This window comes from Mytilus californianus, unplaced genomic scaffold, assembly GCF_021869535.1.
Source record: "Mytilus californianus isolate M0D057914Y unplaced genomic scaffold, xbMytCali1.0.p SCAF_9, whole genome shotgun sequence".
Classification (NCBI taxonomy): Eukaryota; Metazoa; Mollusca; class Bivalvia; order Mytilida; family Mytilidae; genus Mytilus; species Mytilus californianus.
In genome coordinates, this window is record NW_026262745.1 from 32,883,001 (window position 1) to 32,907,605 (window position 24,605).

Here is a 24,605-nt window from a genome sequence, read left to right on the forward strand (position 1 = left end):
TTTAAAAATATCATTGTAATATAACCCCCGTCTACCAGCAAATGTATAAGTAATTGATTTTTGGTTGCAAAATTTTCAGTGACAATTTGCAAGTGTACGATTGTTATCAAAAATTCTGAACCCCAAAATTCTTATCAAACTTTGTGCTTAATTTCCTTCTCCAAGACTATAACTATTATATATATTTGGTAAATATACACAGGGTATCAAAAACAATCTTCTAGCTATGATTTGACTACAATTATCCTTATGCTATAGTTATTTTTACCTGTCCCAAGTCAGGAACCTTGTGCCTGCCATTGTGTCTGTAGTTTTATCATAATATTCTTGTCCTTTAGGAAATTTCCTTTATTGGCATATTTTTGATAATTCTTTTAAATTTACTCACCTTCATCTAGACTCATGGCAACTTAGTCGTATTAAGTAGATACTTGCCTATTGTTGAAGACCATATGTCGGTCTATAAATGTGAGTCTAGATGGCTTGTGTATTTTTTTAGTGTTGCTTGATTACTGTTTGATTAAGGTAAACCCCACATCTCCTTTTATTCATCTTCATTTACAATTTGAAATTTCTTATTTCCTTTCTATCGAAATTAATGGGTGTGTGATGTATAAAAAATATATGATAAAAGAAAAAAATGCTGTTGCTTCTCAGAAGCTTTTAAATTTGTAATCTATAATTCCATGACTATATAATATCTATGAATACAAAGTACTGCCAAGCATAACTTCAAAGCAAAATAAAGCAAGTAAATAAAACTATATACAAAGTAATACAGTTTCATACCCCATTTTGGAACACCTGCACCTGTAATTTATGCAGAATAATTGAAAGAAAAGCACACACGTCACTGCAAATTAAGAAGGTTATAGTAATGATTAACTAGATAAAGTCATTGCCCCATATGTCTACTTTGAATAATGAATAAGCATGAACTGAAAGACTATTACCTTTCTATTTTTACCAACAACAAAATATCTTAGTACATAATAAGCAAACACAGAGATTAGTCAAAGCAAATCATTTCTAATCACCCTTAGGAAAAATTTTGTGTTTCAAATCAAGATGTTAATATTCCCAAACAGATAATGAAAAGAAGAAACATCAAAGGAAAAATTTCAGCTTCACTTTAACTGATGCTGAGAGTAGGATCTCATTAGGTTTTTGTCAAAACAGAATAAAAGGCAGTTAGTTTGTTGTTTACTTCATTTTACCTCCATAGCATAGGTCATCAGACGTCCCATGTTTTCATCATAGTAAGTGTCCAGTGGCCGTCTGCTCTCTGGTGGTTGTTCTTGTGTTAAGGAAAAGACCTACAAAATATATTAGTAATTCAAAATCAATCTGCGCTAAATATGTATTTCTTTATTTTGAAGTTTCCATTTGCAAACTATTAACATGCACAATTACATTATATTACAGACATACAATTTCCTACTAGATCACACTTTCATTTTACCCAAATATATACTCCACATTAGGGGGAGGGTTGGCGCCTTCAAATGAGTTCAACCCCGCCACATTCTGTATGTGCCTGTCCCAAGTCAGGAGCCTGTAATTCAGTGGTTGTCGTTTGTTGCTGTGTAACATATTTGTTTTTTGTTCATTATTTTGTACATAAATTAGGCCGTTAGTTTTCACGTTTGAATTGTTTTACATTTGTCATTTCTGGGCCTTTTATAGCTGACTATGCGGTATGGGATTTGCTTATTATTGAAGGCCATACGGTGACCTATATTTGTTAATTTCTGTGTCATTTGGTCTCTTGTGCAGAGTTGTCTCATTGGCAATCATACCACATCTTCTTATTTTTATATGTATCACAGGTACCTGTATTGAAAAAACATTGAAACTTTTGGGTCAATATTAAACAATCATTGTACAGCTTATTTACTTTTTCCTGTTTCAAAACATGAAGCATTCTGGGAAATATTTTCAAAACATTGGAATTGGTAAACAAAGTCCTAAACAATGCATTTTCAACCAATGGCTAAACCTCATTTTCATTTTAGGTGTTCAAATAGTTGCATTACCCATAGTGCTTTCTGAAATGGTAAGTTGTCATGGTAACATCAACATACAATCATATAACTATGAAATGTAGAAAAGTTTTGGCCAAATTCAGTGTTTTAAAAATTGACAAAAGGGGTGACCGTTTTGATATGTTTGTACCAGACAGGATGAAAATGAATATTCTGCCAAACAAAATGCAGGACAATGCAAAATACAAAGTTGTGTACAAAGGTGAAATAAATCAACCGTACTAACTACAAGTGAAAATAAATATTTCACCCACAAAAAATCCTCCTGCCCCCCTACCCCCTTTTCCCCCAGAAAATCAAAGTGTTGTCCTCTAAAATAAAGCTAAAAAAATCCTACCTCTTTTGCAAACTCCTCCCTGATGCCTTCATTGAGATTTCCTCCCAATCCATGTATCAGACATACAGCAAAGTGTGCTTTATTTCTAACATTATGTAGATGTGATAGTCCATTTAACACACAGCCAACTAAACTTGTCTCTACTACAAAGTCACTCTGTAATAAAAAGAAGAAAATAAGCTAAATAGTTCTTTTACAATCAGGGGTAAACAATAACTAAAAACACACTTTTAACACCAGGTGTTGACTTTAAACAACAAAATGCTTTTAAGCCCATGTGTTAACTTTAACAAAAACACTTTTTTAACACCTGCGTGATAACTTTAACCAACAAACTAATTTTACACCCCTTTGTTAACTTAAACAAACAAAATGCTTTAACACCTGTGTGTTAACTTTAACCAAAAACACTCTTTTACACCCAAGTATTAACTTATTTTCATGATGAATTCAATTTTAATATAAAGCTATTCTAACATTTGTTAGATATAGACATAACCATTGCTAAGATAATGCAAAAAAACTTTAGCATGTAAAAAAATTAAAAAATTCTTGAATATAACATAATCAATTTACCCTTTTGAGAACCCATTCCACAGCCTTGTAAAAATAATCCTCTATCCATCCTGATAGAATCTGTTGGTCCGAGTCTGGCTGAGAACTTAACCAGGAACTAACCAAAGCTTTCACATCTGTATCTTCATCACTGAAAAACAAAACAAAATTCTTAAAGTTTAATCTAATTCCTATGTAATCATCTTCAGTTTTTGTAATATATAAATTTTCTGTTTTAGAATCATATATGCATAAGCTAAGACAAAGATTTGTTAGTTTTAGTTTTTTATTGTGGAACCAAATCAGAATCTTTGAAGAAAGTAAATATTTTTAGTAAGTTACAGACTGACTGCAGTTTTCACATACTGTAAATTCTAAAATGTATGCAGCATTTATTAATGAACTGACAAAACTGTGAGATTTAAAATAATTACAAATTCAGGATATACTGCATACAATTAATGCTATTGAAATTTAAAATGCAATTTCTTATATTTGCAAAATCTCTGCCATTGCAATTTCTGGGATAAAAACATGCCAAAAATATCTGAATTTACAATATACACTTTGAAAAATATGAATACATCATCAAGAAAAACTAGTACAAAAAATTATAGATATTTTTACCTGAGGAAGATCATTCCCATTCTAGAAATAGTAGCAGGAGAAGCACAACTCAGGTCATGTGTCTCAAAGAGGAAGTTAACATTTGGTCCAAACTGGATTCTTTCACCAGATGGCATTGTCAACAGTCTGTTGTCATCCAGTACAGAGTTCAAAGATTCAATCCATTCTGGGTCAATATCTCCATCACAAATGATCCATGACTGAATTTCTGAAACAAATTAATTAAATTATTGAGTTAGAAAGTGTAATTTCAAATGTCTGAAAAGAGGAATTTACTGCACAATATAAGATGTCAGATGTTTTCATAAATAAATGTCTTAACATAGATCCCATTGAAATTATTTCCTTTTACATGAAAAATTTATCTTAGTTAAGTTATCAAAATGTTTCTTTCTACATGATGAATGAACTTAAATTCTGTAAAAAAGATTTTTCAATTTTCTACAGAGAATAAGAATAAGAGAATAAGAATAATTATTGTTCAAATTAAGGGCCCTTGATGGGCAGCATGACATATATACACACAAAACAATACATTATGATTTGTAACAGAAAAAACTTTTTTTTTTACATGGAAATGAAATATTAAATGTTCATCTAGATATAGAGCTATATATTTCTTCATTTTATATAAATCATGTACATTTAATTCCAGACAGGACCAGAACCATAAAATCAGAACAATAATCATTATTACAAGCTAAGAGTGCAACCTAGTTTATTTGTTTGACTGCTTTTTGTTTAACTTCCAGTGGCAAAGTACAAATAAAACATATGTTCTGCAAGGAGTGTTTACATATATGAAGGGTTAACAAATCATTCATGAAAATTTTGAAATTTGTTGCAAGAGTTGCAGTGAGTAAATGTCATTTTCACAAAACCAGGTAATAAATCATTCTCATTTAAACTGCACTTTAGTCCATTACCTTGAGGCTCTTTGACAACTTGTCTAGCACTATACGTCAATACTCCATCTGTCCATTCTCTGGTATCCATATCTATTGAACCCAGTAACTAAAAGCAAATAAATATACAAATTTTAAGCAATATTATACATATCTTTTCTTGTCTGTATATCTATTTGCTGTAACTCTTTAACTATTTATGTCTTTTTTTTAAGATCTTGTTACCATACTTAAATATTCATTATTATCAAATATTTTTTTCAAATAACATCTTGCTGTTTTTATCATCTTTGAGCATCTGTTGTTACGTAGAGATGTCAAAGGTTGGTGTGGTCTGTACTGCAGTCCAAAACATTGGTAATTCCTGTTCTCTTTTTATGAATTGTTATAAAGATATATTTCAGTACTAATACGGCTTCCACTAGTTTCAACCTTAGTATGAAATGTAATATTGTAAAATTTCCTCAATAATTCATTTCTAATAATATCAAAAAAGAACAATTATTTATCCCATACCTGTGTCCTATGCATAGCTTTGGGATTCATTGTGTACTTCTTAACTTCCTTCCCAATCTTGTGTAATCCTTGGCGTAAGATCCTCCATAAAGTAGACTTTCCAGAACCACTTGGTCCCACAACTACCACGCCAGTTCTCTGTCTCAATTGCTCATAAAGCTCCAAAGCCTTCTTAACCTGCAGAATAAAAGGTTTTTATTAAATTTACTAGGAAATTCAGAGTTTAAATCAGAGGCAATAATAGTTTATCAATCTTCAAATCTCATAAAACCATTAAGAAGATACAAATCAAGGTAAAAAAAAAAGCTGAGAGAGTTGCATGAACTGCAAAAGGAGGAAGACTGTGTGTGTCGCCCTGGTCAACATCTCCTGCTTCGTTAAGGGTTAGAGAATTTCCATGTACTGATGACGTGTAACTATACTGGTGGTTGAATTTATTGACTATAGTGGTGTTGGAATTACTTTATTATTTTTTACTCCATATACCGAGGTGTGCCTATATTGACAGGATTTCATTGGATACAGATACAGATGGTTTAGGAATTTGGTGATGTCTTATGGTTAGACAAGAAAAACATTCATCAATCTACAACTTTATTATGTGCAGTATATATATTTATCAATGTATTTTAACAGGAGTAGCATGTAGCAGGAAATGTTGAGACTCTTTTTTCCAGAGATCAAAGCTCATCTCATGTTGTTGGTGGGGTTTGTGTTGCTCAATATTTTCTCTTCTGTTTACTGTTTTATATAGACTGTTGTTTGTCTGTCAAGTCTTTCTTTCTTTTGGCATGGTATTTTCAGTTTTTCTTCCACTACTGGGTTTTGATTGATAACACATTTTCTTGTATCTGAAAATATATTGACATTTTATAGTACACTTAATAAAGTAAATCTCACAAACCTGTATTTCATTTGCTTTTAGATTCTGTTCCTTGCAAACTTCCCTAATGGCTTCTGCCAGTTTGTCAAATTCAATGTCTTTAAATTCAATGCCAGGGAAAACATCCTTTACCAAGGCATTAAATCTAGCACAATCTGAGAATGTCAATTTGGATAAAGTGTTGATTCTCAATGCTTGTACAACTAATTTGGCTTCCAGCTTTGCATCCACTTTTTCTAAAAATATAAAATATATAACTCTAAAATTTCTGTGAATGATTACTACTAACTAAGTTGAGTATTTAAAATTACCTGAACAACTATGGTAATAAAATTTAAAAATTACAATCTTCATTTTCATTCTTATAGATATTTCATCAATCAAGCAGCAGCATAGCAGCAACAAAGTGTTCTTTCTTTTACATATGTTGCATATTTCCAAGTAATTCATGATTTGGTGTCTCTTACTCATCGCTCATTCATATCCCCTCTTCAACATGCCATAAATTCAGGCAGACCTGCCAACTTTCCTGATTTATAGGGGGCTTCTCACACACAAGAGGTGCTGATCTAACTTTTGAAACTCTCCATTATAGAAACTGAATGCCCTAAGACATTTTAACACATATATACTCATTCAAAACAATACTATACAAAGTATACTAGATTAAAACACTTGTATGTATAATAGATGCCTTATATCCACTTTTGATTAAATTCCCCCAAGGAAATTTTGAACAGTTGGCAGGTATGAATTCATTCAGTGATGATATTGAAAAGAAAAATATTTTGGAAGACATTTATTCTATAAGTTTGTTGTAAAATTATTCTAAGGAAACAGTTTTCATCTGACTACAGTTTCTTATTGTGAACTCTAACAAAATAAAACCATATTATGTTATAAGTTGCCTTTTTTATATTAATAACATGACTTTTGAGTCATTTTTCATGTGAACTTGACATACCTTTTCCTTGCTTGCTTTTCTGTAAGAGGCTACCACAACCTCTCAACACTGTCTTCAAAGCTCTTAATCCCCAGTCATAATGTTGTTGTGGTGTCAGCAACTCCCTGTAAACATAAAATACATTTATATTTTACCAAGATGGAATAAGTAAATCTGCTACAGAAAGCTTTAAAGACAATTTTAGTTACCTTATACTGTGGATTCATTATTATTCGTTGGGTACCAATTTTCATGGATTTCGTGGGTACAGGTAAACAACGAATTGAAATATTCAACATATTACAAATTTTCTATAAGAATGTATGCAGACTTTGGCAAAACCATGAACTCAAGTATCCACAAAAATACAAGATTTCCTCAATCCACAAAAATTGGTACCCTTGAAAATAAATGAATCCTCAGTATGAGCTTCTATTGTGAAGCTCAACAAATAAACTAAGGAAAGCTCATTTATATGTCACTTACTTTTATTTATTTTTTACCTTACACTCAGTTCATATCAGTAAGGTAATTTTTATCTTTAAAAGTGAAAAACTAGTACCAATTTGTTTTATTGTAATATGTGATGAATTTATATCCCTAATACATGTACCGTATTTTGCGAAAAATAAAACGCACCCCTAAATAAGGCGCACGGCCATTTTTTGGGGGAAGAAGTGTTTTTTCCTTACATAAAACGCACCTGAATATAAAGCGCACCCTAATGAAAACGTAGTATGCATTCTACTGACCTTAGAGTAATGAATGTTCACTCGTTTTTGTAACTCACTGCGTAACATGTTTCATTTCTATTTTCAGATTGTTGAGAAAGTTGAAAGGCATTTTGATTATATGTATTTGTTTCATATTAAAATAAAAAATGTTAATAAAATTATTATACTTTTCTTATTGTTTTAATGACGCCAGATTCATTAGTTGTTTTTGTCAACAATGGTCATGTGTTGACAGCGTGGGTGTCCATTGAACTTGTTGTTTTGATTAAAATTAGTTTGGTGTTGATTGCTCGTTAATTGTTTCAATTGGAATCAAGGATTTTAATCTTTCTTGAAAATGTATTCATTAAAGGTCACTCAAGCCATAAAACTGCCATTGTTTACCTTGATTATTACGTAATACCAGGTATACCTGTAGCCACATGTTAACTGGTCACGCATAAGTCAGGGGAAAACAAATTATCAAATTAAATTTGAAGAATTTTATTGTTGTCTATAAAATAAAAGTTTTAGTTTATTAGCTTCAAACATTTTTAAATTTAAACTTGGTTGAATACTACGAACAAAACCATTCAGTTTCTGCAAGTCATTGTCTATTTTTAACTGAAAGTGAGATGGGCCACGGAAAGGGGAATTCAAATAAGACGGCGATATATAAATGTTTTAGCATATTAAATTATGAAAATTAATATTCTTTTCTTCATTTCATACATCCGATAATATGTGGCTACAATATTTCATGAAGATATTTCATTTTGAAACACAATAAAACGAAAAGCAGTTACTCCTCAATAGTATATCCTGTATGGTACCTCTTTTCAAACACGCTTATCTTTCTTTGTTTATGAAACACTGTAAAGGGTTCATTTCAGCACATGGTTATCACCATCGTCATTAAAAGAGACTTGAAATATTGGAAAGAAACACAATCACTTCCTTTATTATTCCTTTAGGAGATTTTATTTAAAAACACATTAAAACAACAAACCATTACATATTTATTGTAAATACACAATTAATATCCTGTATGGTACCTCTTTCAAACACAGTTATCTTTCTTTGTTTATGTAATGAACACTCATGGTTATCAACTTCGTAAGCCAACAATGAAATAAAGAACAAATGATAAAGTATATATATTTTTATTCATAACAAAATATGCCACATGAACAATTTATCAAGTCACTGCAAGCACTTGACAATCTGAAGGTCTCCATAAAAAAAATCCAGATATAATTTTTTTTTCACACTTGCCCTGAAACACTGAAAATATACGTACATAAAGCGCACCTGAGTATAACACGCAGGGACAATGACAGAGAAAAAAACCTGCGGCTTATTTAACGAATTTAACGGTAATCTGTAGATATAAGAAGATGTGGTATGAGTGCCGATGAGACAACTCTCCATCCAAGTCAAAATTTATAAAAGTAAACCATTATAGGTCAAAGTACGGTCTTCAACACGGAGCCTTGGCTCACACCGAACAGCAAGCTATATCAAGATCCATTAAAGTCTTGACAGTGCCATTCTCTTCATAGAGGGTTTAACAATGAATATATCTACCTAGTGACTTATCAACTGCTGAATGAAAAGTTTATCATTTCATCAATCTGAGATAACATTTTCCTTTATCAGTAATTCTACTTCAGATATATTTGAAAGAGATACTGGTCAAGATATCTTGAGTGAAACAAATTTACCTTTTTTAAGAAATATTGATAAACGAAAAGAGACAAAGCAATAACTTTTCTGATACTTTTTCTGTTTTTCTTATTCAAATTTCTTTCTTTCATGTTTGATTCTCCTTTCAAAATGAATCAAATACAATATTTTTAGAGTAGCACTTACTTTGACAAATTAAAGATGGCCACCAGTTTCCTTCCTAATTCCTTGGCATGTTTGAATCCTTCAGAAAAGAGGATGACTTCAGCAATCTGTTCATTGTCTGGTTTAGACATGGCAACTGGTCTGAATAACTGTTTCAGATTATCAGGTAACTTCTGTCGACCTCCATAACCTTTACCTGCAGGGTTCATGGTGATGAAAATTCCTGAATTGTGGTCTATGTTCACCTGTTAGTATTCGAAAGAAAAGAGTAAAAAGTTTTCATTTAAGAAAAATTAAAAAATAGAGAGAAAATCTTTAATAGTATAACTTCAAGGATATCTTGCAAATTATAAGAAATTTTTTCACAGTCATATTCTATTAAATTGTCACTGTCAGAAAAACAGCAGGTTCTGGGCCAGCAAGCTGACCTTAAATTCAAACACTGTTCATATGTCTATAACCATGAAAATTATCAATGAATATTCTCTGTCATAATGAAGTTTAAGGGAATTCTAATACATAAGAAAAATGTTCCAAAAGTTTTTTGATGTTTTTTGTATTATGTAACTTATGTTACTGCTGAGTGTACCATATAAATAGAATTATATGGACCTTTAAGGTTTCCCTTAAAAAACATTTTCGTATGATACTGTAATTTAAGAAATTTTTGTATGCATTTATTATTGAGATGGTAAAACAATGGACAAAAATGTGAGATTTATTATTGCGATTTAAGGAAATGTTGCATACAATAATAATATCAGAATTTTTATTTTTTTGTGAAACCTATTCTGTCTCTCAATTTTCACAAATAATAAAAACCTCTAAAAAATTTCAGAATTTACAGTATATTTAGGTTATTGTTATACTGACATGTCTGCCAAGCAGTTCAGCTGTTGGTGCTCTGTTTTTGATGGCATCCTGTATAACTTGGATCTGCATAGAGACAGCTGACAATACAGCTTCCTCCAATCTGTTAAACTCATCAAAACATCCCCACGCTCCACACTTTACAAGACCAATGAAGATGCGTCCCATAGATTTCACATCTATACCCTGTTAAAATTTATCATTTAGATTTATCATAAAAATAAAAATACGGCTTTTATCAATTCACAAGAGAACATGCAGTTTATCAGTAAAAGTAAAATTTCATTGAGAGTTTAGGGTTTATGATTTGTCATAATTTACGTAACCTTTAATGTCTGGTAATCACTGTAAATCTGATTGTTCTAAGGATTCTGATTTTTTTACAGAATTCCCAAAACTTAATTTTCACGGAAAGTAAAATGAAAACTTTGTTAATTAATCATTCATCAAACACTTACATTAAAAAAAATAAGAAATTTAAAAATCCTTTTTGCCAATATTCAGAAAAGATCCCTTACAATGTATCATCCATAGCCCAATGTGTACTACGGGAAACTTCTTAGAATAATTTACCTCATCACAATTGAAGACAAGAACCTGTCTACCAAACAGACCGCCAATTGCTTTGACAGATTCTGTTTTCCCTGTTCCAGCTGGTCCATAAGGATTTCCTCCAAGTCCCATATGCATACCTACAAAAGATGACGCATACTTCATCAAAACATATCAGTCAATACAACATAGTCTTATCACCATAAACTACTACCATATACCAATGTTTTTCTAGATTGTATTCAATGGTGTCTTAGTTCTTTTTGATAATCAATGAGAGTAATATAAAAATAGGGAGATGTGGTACATGTATGATTGCCAATGAGATAACTATCCACCAAAGTTCAAATGAAGAGGATGTAAGCTATTAAAGGCAACTGTACAGCCTTCAACAGTGAGAAAAAACCCTTACCTTATAGTCAGATATAAAATGCCCCAACATGAAAATTATGAAACAATTCAATTGAGAAAACTAAAGGCCTAACTTATAACAAAACTATTTACAAAAAACAAATATGACAGATTGCATTTGTACTTCACTTTGGTACTTAAAGTTTCAGTGAACTTGATGTGAGTTCAAGTATATAAATAAAGTCTCTACAAGTTTCTGTCTTCTCCCTGGGGATTATAGTCAGAGAAAACATACCTGTTAGTGGAATATGCACATTTTTCTGTCTACTCACCTTGAGTAAGAGTAAGATAGCATTTGTCTGTCAGTGGAGTGTGTACAAGTTTCTGAGCATTTCCTTGGTACTCATAAGTGTAATCAAACTCTGCATCTACCATTTTCATGACACACAAGCCTTTCTTGTTCATGCAGTATCTAAAATTCATAGATTTAATTAAGATAAACCATGAAATATTAATAGCATTTTTCTTAACTTATTTGCAATTGGTGCAGATCCTTTGCACAATAATAAAATTGAGAATGGAAATGGGGAATGTGTCAAAGAGACAACAACCTGACCAAATAGCAGAAAACAGATGAAGGCCACCAATGGGTCTTCAACACAGCGAGAAAATCCTGCACCCAGAGGCGGGCTTCAGCTGGCCCCTACACAAAAATGTGTACTAGTTCAGTGAAAATGGAAGTCACACTAAACTCCAAAACATATAAATGAACTAAAATTAAAACAACATACAAGACTAACAAAGGCCAGAGGCTCCTAACTTGGGACAAGCGCAAAAATGTGGCGGGGTTAAACATGTTTTGTGAGATCTCAACCCTCCCACTATACCTCTAGCCAATGTAGAATAAACAAGCACAAAGCAATAGGCACAGTAAAATTTAGTTCAAAAAAAGTCTGAGTCCGATTTCAGAATAGGTAACAAAAGAAACTAAGATAAATGACAATGATACATAAATTAACAAAGGACTACTAGCAGTTACTGACATGCCAGCTCCAGACCTCAATTAAACTGATTGAAAGATTACGTCTTTATCCTATGAAAATCAAGCACAATCCCTCCCGTTAGGGGTTTAGTATCATACCATCATAAAATATATGAGAAGAACATAACCTGTATCATGCCAACAACTGGTTTTAGAATAAATGTGTTTATTTCCGATGCAAAGACCATATGAGTGAATCAATATTAATACCAAAATATGCTATCTTTAATGACTTGACAATAGTATCGTAACTATATCCCTTCTGAATAAGTCTGTTTAAAGGTTTGGTTAGCTTATGAGGTGAATGCTAACATTTTTGTGCATTGTATAGAATATTACCATAAAAGATTGGATGTGAAATACCTGAACGTATAAGACGTCTGCATGTTGATTTATATTTACGAATGAAGTCCTTGTACCAATGATAAAATTTAGTAAATGTTTTGACTAGTTGTAATATCGAAAACCCTGGTGTATTAATTTTTCAGTAATACAGAGATTTCTTTCGTTAAAATCAAATATGTTGTTACATACACGAGCAAATCGAACAAGTTGAGATATATAAACACCATAAGATGGTGACAAGGGAACTTCACCATCTAAAAATGGATAATTAACAATAGGAAATGAAAAATCATCTCTTTTATCATAAATTTTGGTATACGGCTTCCTGTTAAAAATATAGACATCAAGATCCAGGAAAGGGCAGTGTTCATTGTTAGTATTAGCTTTATTTAAAGTCAGTTCAGCAGGATAAATCTCTATAGTGTACATACTAAAGTCGTCATTATTGAGAGCCACTATATCATCCAAATATCTAAAAGTGTTATTAAATTTTTGTATCAGATGTTGTTTCGATGGGTCTTTGCTGATTTTAGTCATAACACATTCCATGCATTTAAGTTAAAATTAAGAAAACACTTCACAAAACTTGTGGCAAGAATTGAAAAAACATAAAATATTGAAGTTGACAAATTATGTTGGATTTCAACCATTTTTCTGTCAACAGAATTCATATATTATTATTGCATGAGACTACCAACTATCTAGTATAAATAAAAGAAGAGGATTAAAATAAATGAGACGGCAACCCAACAACAGCAGTACACTCCAATTTTGTAAGCAACCACATGTAAATTGACTTTCTATGCAATACACAGATTTGGATGATGTGCACACATACAACACTAGAATGTATAAAAATAGTATTAACCGAAGTTGTTTCTGCCACATCCAGTCTACTGGTGACCTTGTTCCTGCCTGCAGTAGTTGATGAACAACATCAATAGCATGAATTGTATCCAGAATCAGGGCCTTCAATTTGAGTTCTAGGACATGTCCAGCTGTTTCTTCTGAGCTTTCTGACATATCAACACTTGTGTATGATTCCAGCTGACTATCCAGCTCTTTGTTGTAGGATGATAAGCCACCACTAGCTACAGCTTTCTCACAACTCTCTGTAAATCTAATCTGTTCTGCTAAACACAAAATCTACAAACAAAATATCTAAACTTATACATTTGTATTAGAATAAAAGAAAATTGTGTACTGGACCTTTAAGTACATATTCAGGGCAATGAGCATTTCTTCTTACATTAACATCTGGGGCTCATTTTCAAAAATAAATTCTTACAACACAAAATTATCGCAATTTATACTGAAGTGTCTATGACTTAAAAGTATTCTTTTTGTAAGATTATTTGTGAAATGAGTCGCTGAATCTTATTCATATTTTCTGTCAGCTGATGATTTAAACTATCCTAAGACATCAGATTAAAAATGTTGGCTGTTGTTTTTTCTCACATTAACACTGATACATCAAACTTTTAAACTTTTTTGTGTATGTATTCACCTTACAACACATGTCATTTCATATGTAGCCTTATTGAAGGCCTCATGGAAGATTAACATGTAATTGTTAAATGTGTTACCTTCGTTAAATAAAGAATTTTATTATTATTATTATTATTTATTTCACAAATAAATGTATCTTACACAATGCACATAAGAATATAATGAGGTCTGTTAAATTTTAATTTGTGTCTTTAAAACATTCAGTACAAACCTATCTTAAACAGTTTGATAATTCCTAAGAGTATAAATGCACATAAAAGTACTGTAAATTCTGAAATAATTGAGATGTTTTTTTTTAATGCCAAAAATACAACAGTATCAGGTATGCAATAATAAAATACTTGCATTCATAATCTCAGTAGTGATTTTCCATTATAAAATTTTTTACAATCACAATAATTCGATTTTGCATTTTTGTACGAGGTCAATGATTTGCAATGATAGTTGCATGCATTAATTTCTAAATTTACAGTATACACATGCTCCTATCATCATAAGAATACAATAATACTTTACCTGAGATGGATATTTGTTAGGGTCAAGGTCACCCCTCTGAGCATCTTTGAGACAACTTCTCAATAACTCTTGTAGTGTGTCAACCATCTCCTCAGACAGCTTGCTCAACCAAACCTGTAAAGAAAGTATTTATATGGAAAGGGTTTTTTTCATTGTTGAGGCTATATAGTGACCTATAACTGCTTATATCCACTTGTTTGAACTCTGGTGGATACCTGTTTCATTAGCAATCATACCATATCTCCTTATTTTTATATATCAAATTCAATCTCATCAAAGTTTTAATAAAATCTTTATTACTTTTAAAAACAAAGTGTGATATGTTACTTTTAGTTATCATAGGCAGTGTGAAAATAGTAGACAAAGAATGATTGCCAATCTTTTCCTTTAACATTTGCTATTCATTCTTAGGAGCTGCTTCAAATATTTTTTGAAAAATACAAACTGTCAGGGTAAATACCACTTCTGTAAATATAACTGAAGAAAGGTTGTGACCTATTAAATGACTGGTAATGATGCTATCAGTTGCTATATTATCAATTAAGATATTATTTGATTAAAAACCGTGTAGACTAATTGTTAATTATCAATTTATTGCATAAACATAAGATTTTGATTTGGTTAATATGATTTTCAGTAGACCAAAAATGTAGTAGATTGACTTCAGCCACAGCCTCAGCCAATATTGGTTTGTAATCTACTACATGCATATAAAACTTTTAAAAAGACCATTATAGTTTATTTATTAACAGCATACCTCTACTTCTGGTAATATCTTGACCTTCCTCTGTAGAGGAACTATTTCTCCATCCAGTGACTTCATAGCAATGATATGTTGACAATTCTCATCAAACTGTACACTATGTATACCAGCAAACAGTTTCTTCAGATGTGTCTGGATAACATTGGGGTTGGTGGACTGACCCAGAATCTCCAATAAATCATCATCTCCAATGAAGTAAAATCTGGGGAACAAACTTCTCTTCTCCTATAATAAACAATAAATCAATGTGAAATAATAAGACACAAATACATTAAATTTCAAAGAATTTTTGTCTTATGAATATCAATCCCAATTTCAAACTCAGTATAATCAAATGCAATAATTTTCTGATAGACCAAATTTATTATCATACAAATATTAAAATCTCTTTTCAAATGTATTCGATTATGTTAATTTAGAAAGGAAATGGTCAGGGCAATAGCATGAAAAAAATGTGTGGGAGGGTGAGACACCACACAATATTTTTTTCTGTGGGTGATAGGGATGGAAGAAAATACGATTTTGTTACAAATGAAAATAAAAAGTATGGGTGATGGGGTATAAAAAAAGTGTCTAACCCTATACATTTTTCCTGGAATAGCCCTAACCTAAATTTGTCTGCATTTGTTATTTAAATCATATATTAATTGCTACATTTCCTATAGTAATCACAATTTTTCTTTTCTTCACATTTGCACAAAAAGAAAAATATTGTGATTATTTTATTATAGTGAACAGAAAGTTGTTATTATGTACCTCTAAGAATTCATTGAGAGATTTCTGACATCTCTGTAACTGATCTACCATTGTTGTCAGTAAATTCCTCAGTCCTGGTTTGTTAACAATAGACAACACTCTGTTATCTCTTCTCACATCCATCATAATGTTCCTGCAAAACAATATGTAAAAGTTTGTAAAGTTTTCAATACAGATAGTGTTATTAGCATATTAAGTTGCAGCAACATGGAGATGTGGGATGAGTTCTATCAGTGCAAAATCAATTATCTGAATAGTTTTCACAATGGTTATACTACAAGGGTTTTTCTTTTGGAATTTATCATTCAATGCTAATTTTATTATCTGTTGGAATGTTTTCCCTTGTCTAAATTAAGCAATAATGGCATAATGATCTGATGATATTCATACACAACTTTCATGTATCCCTTTACTGATTAGAAAACATGTTTACTTAACAGTGTTTAATTCTACAAAGTGAGCTTTTGAATTACCTGAAATCATCATCAACTCTTTTGAATCTGCCTTGTTCTTTAGGAAGAGCTCCTCTGCCAAAGATGGGTTCCAAATAAACCCATTTTCTCTGGATCTGGTTCAAGTTGTGCAGGTATTCATCCAAATCAGCCAAACGCTGTTCCCACACAGATGCTTTGTCTTCAAAACTCTTGTAATAGGGTGAATCCTTCAGAGATTGTAACAAGGCTTGGTTATCTCCAACCTGAAATAAAATGATGTCTTTTAATAATTTTATTTTTTATAGAATAAGTTCTGACAATGATGAAACACATATTGCTGTCAAATTGTGATTTGATAATAAATGTGGTTCAGTAGATCATAAAACTTTCACATACTGTAACATTGTTTATCTTTATTCCTTGTAACATGAGGCACATGTGAGAGAGGTTGAAGTATGTAAAGTGATATAAATTTTATTTTCATTGTTTTATTACAATTTTTGTTCATGGTAATCAGACATGCCAATTTGCAGGAAATCAAGTGAATTAAGTGATGTTTCAGGAAAACTTCCTTTTGATATGAGGGTGTGGATGGGGGTTTACAGAATAGAGAATAATGCTGATTATAATGGGCCTAAAATATAAAGAATAGAGAAAAATGGACCAAAAAATAAAGAAAAGAGAATAATGAGGTGCTAAAATATAAAGAATAGATAATAATGGTTAGTATAAAGAAAAATGGCCTAAAAAATTAAAGAATACAGAAATGAAGGACCCCCCTCCAAACCCTCTGATACTGACAGGACTCTATTGTTAAAAGCAACAAGATGGCTGCCCCATCAAAACTGGAAAGGATTACTGTACATACGTGAGAGACATAAAACAAAGAGTTAATGATTATAGATTCTGACACTAGTATATCGATTTTCATATTGATTTTTCAACTTTGTCCTCTATAATTTGTTTGTCTCATTTGTTTCATCTTAAATTAAGATCATAGCGGGCAAATATACAAGGCAAAATGAGACTGTCTAGTTTTGACGAAAATATCTTTGTCTACAAGAAATAAGCAAATTGTCTCCCATTTTAAAAAAATCTTTCCTTGTTCTTAATGATCCCAATTTTAAATTTCTACAATGAGTATTCTTTAAAAAAAAAAGCTTACCTGACTGACAAGATCTTTCCAATCTTTGATCAACATCATTGAGTTCTTATTGCTGTCTTCATACTCTGTCATAGAGAATACTGCTCCAGCTCCCCACAGATCTAACTCTCTGATGGCTTCTCTGATAGTTACCTCTCCTTGTGCTCTCTGGTTCAATTCCTTAATGAATTAAGAAATGATGAAAATGAATTAGTTCAGATTTAACAAACATCATGACTTTAAACCATAGCAAAATAATTTTTATTGTAACTGTTTAAAGATATTAGAAATTTTGTTTGTAATGTCTTCATGTGCAAGACCAAATTTCAGTCCTCAGAAATGCTTTATCAAATCATTTGATACCTTTGATATTCAAGAAGTAAAGATATTGAATGATTGATTGATAGTGTGTGTTTAACGTCACTTTCAGCTCTCTTGGCTATATCCTGGTGGTCAGTTTGTAATGGTGGAGGTAGCCAGAGTACCCTGAGAGAACAAATGACATTAGGCAGGAAAAGATGCAATCCTGGTCAATTAAGATTGGAGTTGATTGCACCTGCTATTAGCAGGGTTCAAACTCACAACATCAGTGTTGACATCACTGTAGATGAATTAATTAGACCACTCAGTCGCATAGGCCCCAGAAGTTAAGATACACATATGCTAAATCTTTACTGGCTTAATTTAAACAACAATGAGTAATATTTTCTCAAATACCTTTAGTACATCAGCATTCTTAATGATTTCATCGCTGGAATTCAGAACATGTCCAAAGTTCAGTTTCTCAAGAGTTGTCCCTCTTGGCATGTGTAGCAGTCTAAAGAGCTCTAACCAATGGTCCTGTGACAAAGGTTCACCTCTGACCCACTTGAGGACGGGCAGAACATTTTTGTATTTATCAATGTCTTTCTGTATTTTGACCGTCATTGTGGTTGTTTCTTCTGATTTGAGTTTTTCATACCATCCACCCAAGAACTCCTCAAACATATAAGTCTTTGTTCTATAAAAACAAAATATTCATATACTTATTGTTTACATACACATATTGGACTTTGGATTTACTCAAATATACAAGTTAATCATCATAACAAGATCAACAATGTAATTTTAAAAAATCTTTGTAATCTTGAAAATTAAACTGGCTATAATAGGTTCGTTCTAAGTTTAATGTTTAAGCGTGGAGGGGTGTCAAGAAGCCCTTTTAAACACTCCAACTATCCATATGAAATTTACAAATTTTATTAAATTCTTAATTTCATTGTTGGAAAAATTTAACCCTTCATCAAAAATATATTTTTAGTGCCTAACACGTCCCCAAATACTACCCTTTGAGAAAAGCCTTTATGATGTCTTTTGATTATTTGAGTAATTTTGTTGCTGCCTCATTGACATATTCCCCACATCTGCTTTATTTATTAATCCAATTGATTTTATTTTCTCCAATATGTAAGTTTGGACTTTCATTGCTATATAGAAAACCTTCCGGCTGTAAAAATAACTGCATACTTGAATGAGATCCAGAAAAATTTAACCATTCATCAAAAATATATTTTTAGTGCCTAACACGTCCCCAAATACTACCCTTGAGAAAAGGCATAAAGATGTGTAATTGGGTTGCTGTCTCATTGATGTATACCCCACATCTCCTTTTTTCATATTTATCCAAATGATTATATGATCTTCAATATGTAAGTTTGGTCTTTCATTCCTATATAGAAACCTTACTTATCCCTTTTAGCTGTGAAAATAACTTACCTGAATGAAATCCAGTCCTCCTTTGCTAGCTCCTGCAGACCATTGTTGAATTCATCATACAGACCCCACATGGACTCAAATGCAGACATATCCTGTTTCAAATCATTGGCAATCTCAAAGTCAGGTATCTCCATACCAAAGTGAGAACAATCAGTCCTGTAAAATCACCAAACATCTCATATTCACTTTATTATTTAAAGAAAATTTCAAAACACTTTCAAAAACATTAGCAGAAACATTTGAAAATACTAAAGTTGAAAGGAGTTGTTTCAATAAATTGGTCCTTATTTCTAACTACAATTTCAAATATAGGATTTATTGACCAATATTTCAATGATTCATAGCTAATACAATGACTATGTAGAAAATATGTTTCTTTGTTAAAAATTGTCGCACTTGCATTTGTTTCATAACATTGCAAAGAGCACTCAATTTGATTTTCCATGAAAGTTCAATGAAAACTAATAAAATTCCATCGATCTTTCGGACAGGAAACGTAGAGCACATGTGTCAATGAAAAAGATATTTACAACATTATACACATCTGACTTGAATATTTAGTTTGTCCATGTTTTCTAGGCCTAAATTTGGTGAAAGTCTTTTTTGTTGTTAGGGATGAGGGATGAATATATATACCGTGCCACGTCCTGACTGTGTTTTTGTTTGATAATTTTCTTTGTATTGATCTGATGAGTTAAGTCTTTTTCAACTGATTTTTATAGTTTGTTCTTATGTTGTGCTGTTACACCACTGTCCCAGGTTAGGGAGATGATTGAGCGCTCACAAACATGTTTAACCCCGCCACATTCTTTAAGTGCCCGTCCCAAGTCAGGAGCTTGTAGTTCAGTGGTTGAAATTGGTTCATGTCTGTCATATTTGTTTTTCGAAAATTGTTTTGTTATAATTCAGGACGTTAATTTTTGTCAATTGAATTGTTTCATATTTTTTATGTCAGGGCCTTTTATAGCTGACTATACCGTATGGGGTTTTCTCATTGTTGAAGGCCGTACGGTTGCCTATAATTGCTTACATCCACTTCATTTGAACTTTTGTGGATAGTTGTCTTATTGGCAATCATACCACATCTCATTATTTTTATATACTCCTTTCTAATTTAGTGCAGTATATGACCAGTCAAACAAAGAGTCCATTTAAAATTTATGAATAAGTATCAAAATATTCAATCATAAGATGTTAATTCACCAAGTTTTTTTCTAAATCTTATTTGCATTGAGTTGAAAGAATGATATATTTAGTACTTAAAATGCTGTTAGGTTAATATGGACAACTCCAGACTGATTTGATGTCTCTAAATTAAAAGTAATGACATTCTCCAATGAATAATTTTGTATTTACATCTTGGACTGATTTACACACCATCACAATAACACAGAAAATCTTACAGTAGTGTTTGCTTAGTTTTCTCTAGCTCCTCCCACTCCTGTTTCTTCTCTTTGATCACTTTCACAGCTGCTTCACATTTCTTTCTGTCTCCATCTAAGGCGTCATCTCCAGGTTTTAGTTGATGCCATCTAGCAGCAAATTTCTCAATGTCTTGTTTAAAGACCTTCACCCTGGAGTCAACATTGCTTTTCATTACTTCAACCTGTGAAGAAAAGAACTCATTATAGGAAAGGAAAACAAAAACTGTGATTGACAAAATCTTCTCTTTCAGGGTTCATGTGTTTTCATGTGTCAGCACTCACAAGTGATCATTGTGCAACAGTTGTGAGACTAACATAACTGATTCCAGTATACAATAAACAAAATTGACAAATTCCAAAGGATTTTAAACATATTTCATGCATAACCATAAGTCATTTTACACATCTTTTTCTTGTTGATAAAATATATACTGAAAACCAACATATTTTCATTGTGTTACTTTTTATCATCATGATAGCCCTTTTCAGATGTGGATCTAGGATTTTAAAAAGAGGTAGGAGGGCAGAGGGCAACATTTAAACCCCCCCCTCCCCCCTCACACACCCAAATCTGCCTCTGCTTTTAACTTAACTGACCATTTATTTTTGTGATTTTCTGACATGATGTAGTCATATATTAAAGGAGATCCCAGTTTGAAATGACAATTTATATTTACAATATTTTTTTACCTGTGTGTAAAAAAATTCGTTGGCTTACAGTATACAATATGATTTATAATCTTCCCTTCTTATTTTCATCTTATCACTAATATCATAGAAAATAACACAGTTTCTACGGGATACTAGAGAAGACAATACACATGGTACATAAAACATACCTGTTCTTTGACCATAAGTTGGTGACTTTCCATCATCAATTCAAATTTGTCCCAGAATGCCTGTAATTGACTCAAGGAGTCAACACCTCCACCAGCTACTGATCTCAACAACTTGTTCTTAGCTTCAGCTTTCTCAAACAAGGGACTAACCTGTCAATTTATATAAATGCATAAAAAAAAGTTCCTCACAACATTATGTTTTAACATCAGAAGACTTCTTAAAGTTGAAATCTTATTTAGTAAAAGATAATGGTACCTTAATTTGTTAAGATACTGTAATTTTAGAATTATTGCGGGCATTTATTATTGCAATCTTTGAAGAATGGACAAAAATGCATGATTAATAATTGCAATTTCAGGAAAATCTGCATACAGAATGCATCAGACATCAGAATGCCAGTTTATATTATTGCGATACTCCCCAAGTCGCATTATTCGCATTTAAAAAAGTCTCAATAATTTCTGAATTTACACTATAAATGTGTTTTGCATTTTCAGTTATAATATTTACATGCATTAAATCAAATTTTCTTTTTTTAAATGGTGTAGCAAAAACTTGGAACCTGACAGCATAAACAATATATAACAAAATTTGACAAATTGATATCTTACATCTTTTTTAGTTTTCAAAAATTCAGCATGTTTAGAGTTGGCTTCCCCAATCTCCTCCACACTTTGTGGTCTTTTGGACAGGGTTTCCATGGCTTCCTTCAGGAATGTATCTATGGTGTTGACCTCTGTACTTATAGACTTTCTCAGGGAATTGAGAAGAGCATCAAATAATCTCTGTATATGATCATCAATCACACCCTTGACTGGTGTGGTGTTGACTGTTATACAATCTATCTTGATTTGACTGAAATTTAAAAAAAAACAAGATGATGTGCTACGAAGCTACGAAAGAGCTATGTGAAAATGCTACCACTTAGATTTCTACATATAATTTAAAATGGACCAGCAAAGAATAAAATATATGTTATGACGATGGAATGTGGAAGAATTGTAATTTCCAATATCATTAGAATATGGATATAAATTGTTACTGACATAACACTATAGAAGCCTTTCAAAGTGACTTAAGCAATAAGGCACTAATATATCATCAAAGATTTCTATGAATGAACTCGATGTTGAAGGTCATAAGATGCCCTATAGTTGCTAACTTCATCATTTGGTCTCTGGTGGAGAGTTATCTCATTGGCAATCATACAACTTCTTCTTATTTTTATACCAACTGCAAAATCTTATCCTAACTCGACAAAAGTGTCAAATGCAGGTTTAAGTGACCAAATTAATACATAAATCATGTTAATTTAAGTATTAACTAGATCAAAAATGTATACTTATGAAATGCTTAAAAATGAAAAAAAAATTATCAAAAGTCATTGAAACATTAAATATAAGTCGTTTTCATGCAAATTTTGTCATTCAATGAAGTACAGGGTATATATATATATATATATATATATATATATATATATATATATATATATATATATAATGGTGAAATATTTTCCATATAAAATCATAAAGAAAAACTTAAAACAAATTGAGATGTACAAAGAAATGGCAGATGGCTAAGGTGTATATACCCACCATATTCCTAGCATGGCATGAATATATCATTTGAATAAAAAAGGTAAGGTATTTTTTTCTGAAAAAAGTTGAAAATTACAACATATTTTCACCGCATTAGCTGCAAAATCATGACAAAGGTTCTGTTGTGAATGAGGGCCTACATGGGGGTTTACAGAATTGAGAATAATGGACAAAAGAAAAGAATAGAGATAAGAGATCGAATTTTTTTTTAAATGATTGGGAAAAAAAGGAAGAGATAAAATGGGTCAAAAATATTAAGAAACATGAATGATGGGGTATTAGAATATAAAGAATAGAGAATAATAGGCAAAAAGAAATAAAGATTAGAGAATAATAGGCAATAAACTGCTAAGCCGAGCTCAGCTGGAAACGACCGCAGAGGTCCAACCCTGAACAGTTGGGGCAAAAATGGACACAATATTCAAGCTTGATACAGGTCTTGGATTGTAATTAAATATTTGACACATTATAGATTTCTGACAACGAATAAATGTAGTCAAAGAACTTGAAATTGGTTGTATGATTTGAATTTATATTCAATTGAAGATTTCTTGCTGTTGTGCAATACACTGTGCTGTTGCGCAATACTTAGTAAATCTGTTTTCAGATTATATACAAAGAATTAGCTAAATAAATTGTGACCCCCAATTTTTTTCTTTGGAAAATTGACAATTTCTTAAATCTTGAGGAAAAAAAATTGACCCCCCCAACAAAAATAATATTTGAAGAGAATTTTCTTTTGAGGAAAAAAAGTTGCCCCCCCCCTCCTCCTTCCAAAAAAAATATCTAATTTTGAAGAAATTTTCTTTTTGTAAAATGTGGTACAAATTAAGAGACATCCATACACTTAAACAAAAGTTATTGTCTGAAAACTAGAAAAATGCTTGTTTTAGACCCTTATTGGCCCCTAATTCCTGAACGGTTTGGGCAATTACCCCCAAAATGAATCCCAGCCTTCTACTTGTGGTATTGAACCTTTTGATTAAATTTTATAGAGATCCGTATAAAGTTATTGTCCGGAATCCAAATGTATGATTTGAATTTATATTCAATTGAAGATTTCTTGCTGTTGTGCAATACACTGTGCTTTTGTGCAATACTTAGTAAATCTGTTTCAGACTATATACAAAGAATTAGCAAAAAATAAATCGGGACCCCCAATTAAAAATTTTTTCTCTTTTGAAAATTGACAAATTTTTAAATCTTGAGGGAAAAAGAATTGACATCACTCCCAAAAACAATCCCAACCTTCCTTTTGTGGTATTGAACCTTTTGGTTAAATTTCATAGAGATCCATACACTTAAACTAAAGTTATTGTCCGGAAACCAAA

General features: G+C 31.6%; 1 protein-coding gene across 4 annotated transcripts in view; it reads right to left on the bottom strand.

Moving 5' to 3' along the window:
* The window catches only part of LOC127715064 (cytoplasmic dynein 2 heavy chain 1-like), an 88,805-nt gene that overhangs the window by 37,535 nt on the left and 26,665 nt on the right, over positions 1-24,605 (bottom strand). For 2 of the 4 annotated variants that reach the window (XM_052221080.1, XM_052221078.1), the window contains exons 17-40: positions 22,288-22,531; positions 21,676-21,825; positions 20,816-21,018; positions 19,413-19,568; positions 18,375-18,657; positions 17,679-17,837; positions 16,553-16,776; positions 16,080-16,212; positions 15,318-15,548; positions 14,561-14,674; positions 13,404-13,681; positions 11,481-11,620; positions 10,819-10,937; positions 10,249-10,431; positions 9,397-9,620; positions 6,833-6,936; positions 5,890-6,104; positions 4,986-5,162; positions 4,491-4,578; positions 3,565-3,772; positions 2,959-3,088; positions 2,383-2,538; positions 1,218-1,316; positions 790-810 (exon numbers count right to left, since the gene is read on the bottom strand). In XM_052221080.1, the coding sequence (XP_052077040.1) occupies positions 790-810; positions 1,218-1,316; positions 2,383-2,538; positions 2,959-3,088; positions 3,565-3,772; positions 4,491-4,578; positions 4,986-5,162; positions 5,890-6,104; positions 6,833-6,936; positions 9,397-9,620; positions 10,249-10,431; positions 10,819-10,937; positions 11,481-11,620; positions 13,404-13,681; positions 14,561-14,674; positions 15,318-15,548; positions 16,080-16,212; positions 16,553-16,776; positions 17,679-17,837; positions 18,375-18,657; positions 19,413-19,568; positions 20,816-21,018; positions 21,676-21,825; positions 22,288-22,531 (4,039 nt within the window). The remainder of the gene's footprint in view (positions 1-789; positions 811-1,217; positions 1,317-2,382; positions 2,539-2,958; positions 3,089-3,564; positions 3,773-4,490; positions 4,579-4,985; positions 5,163-5,889; positions 6,105-6,832; positions 6,937-9,396; positions 9,621-10,248; positions 10,432-10,818; positions 10,938-11,480; positions 11,621-13,403; positions 13,682-14,560; positions 14,675-15,317; positions 15,549-16,079; positions 16,213-16,552; positions 16,777-17,678; positions 17,838-18,374; positions 18,658-19,412; positions 19,569-20,815; positions 21,019-21,675; positions 21,826-22,287; positions 22,532-24,605) is intronic. The other 2 variants (XM_052221079.1, XM_052221081.1) reach the window with 1 other exon arrangement.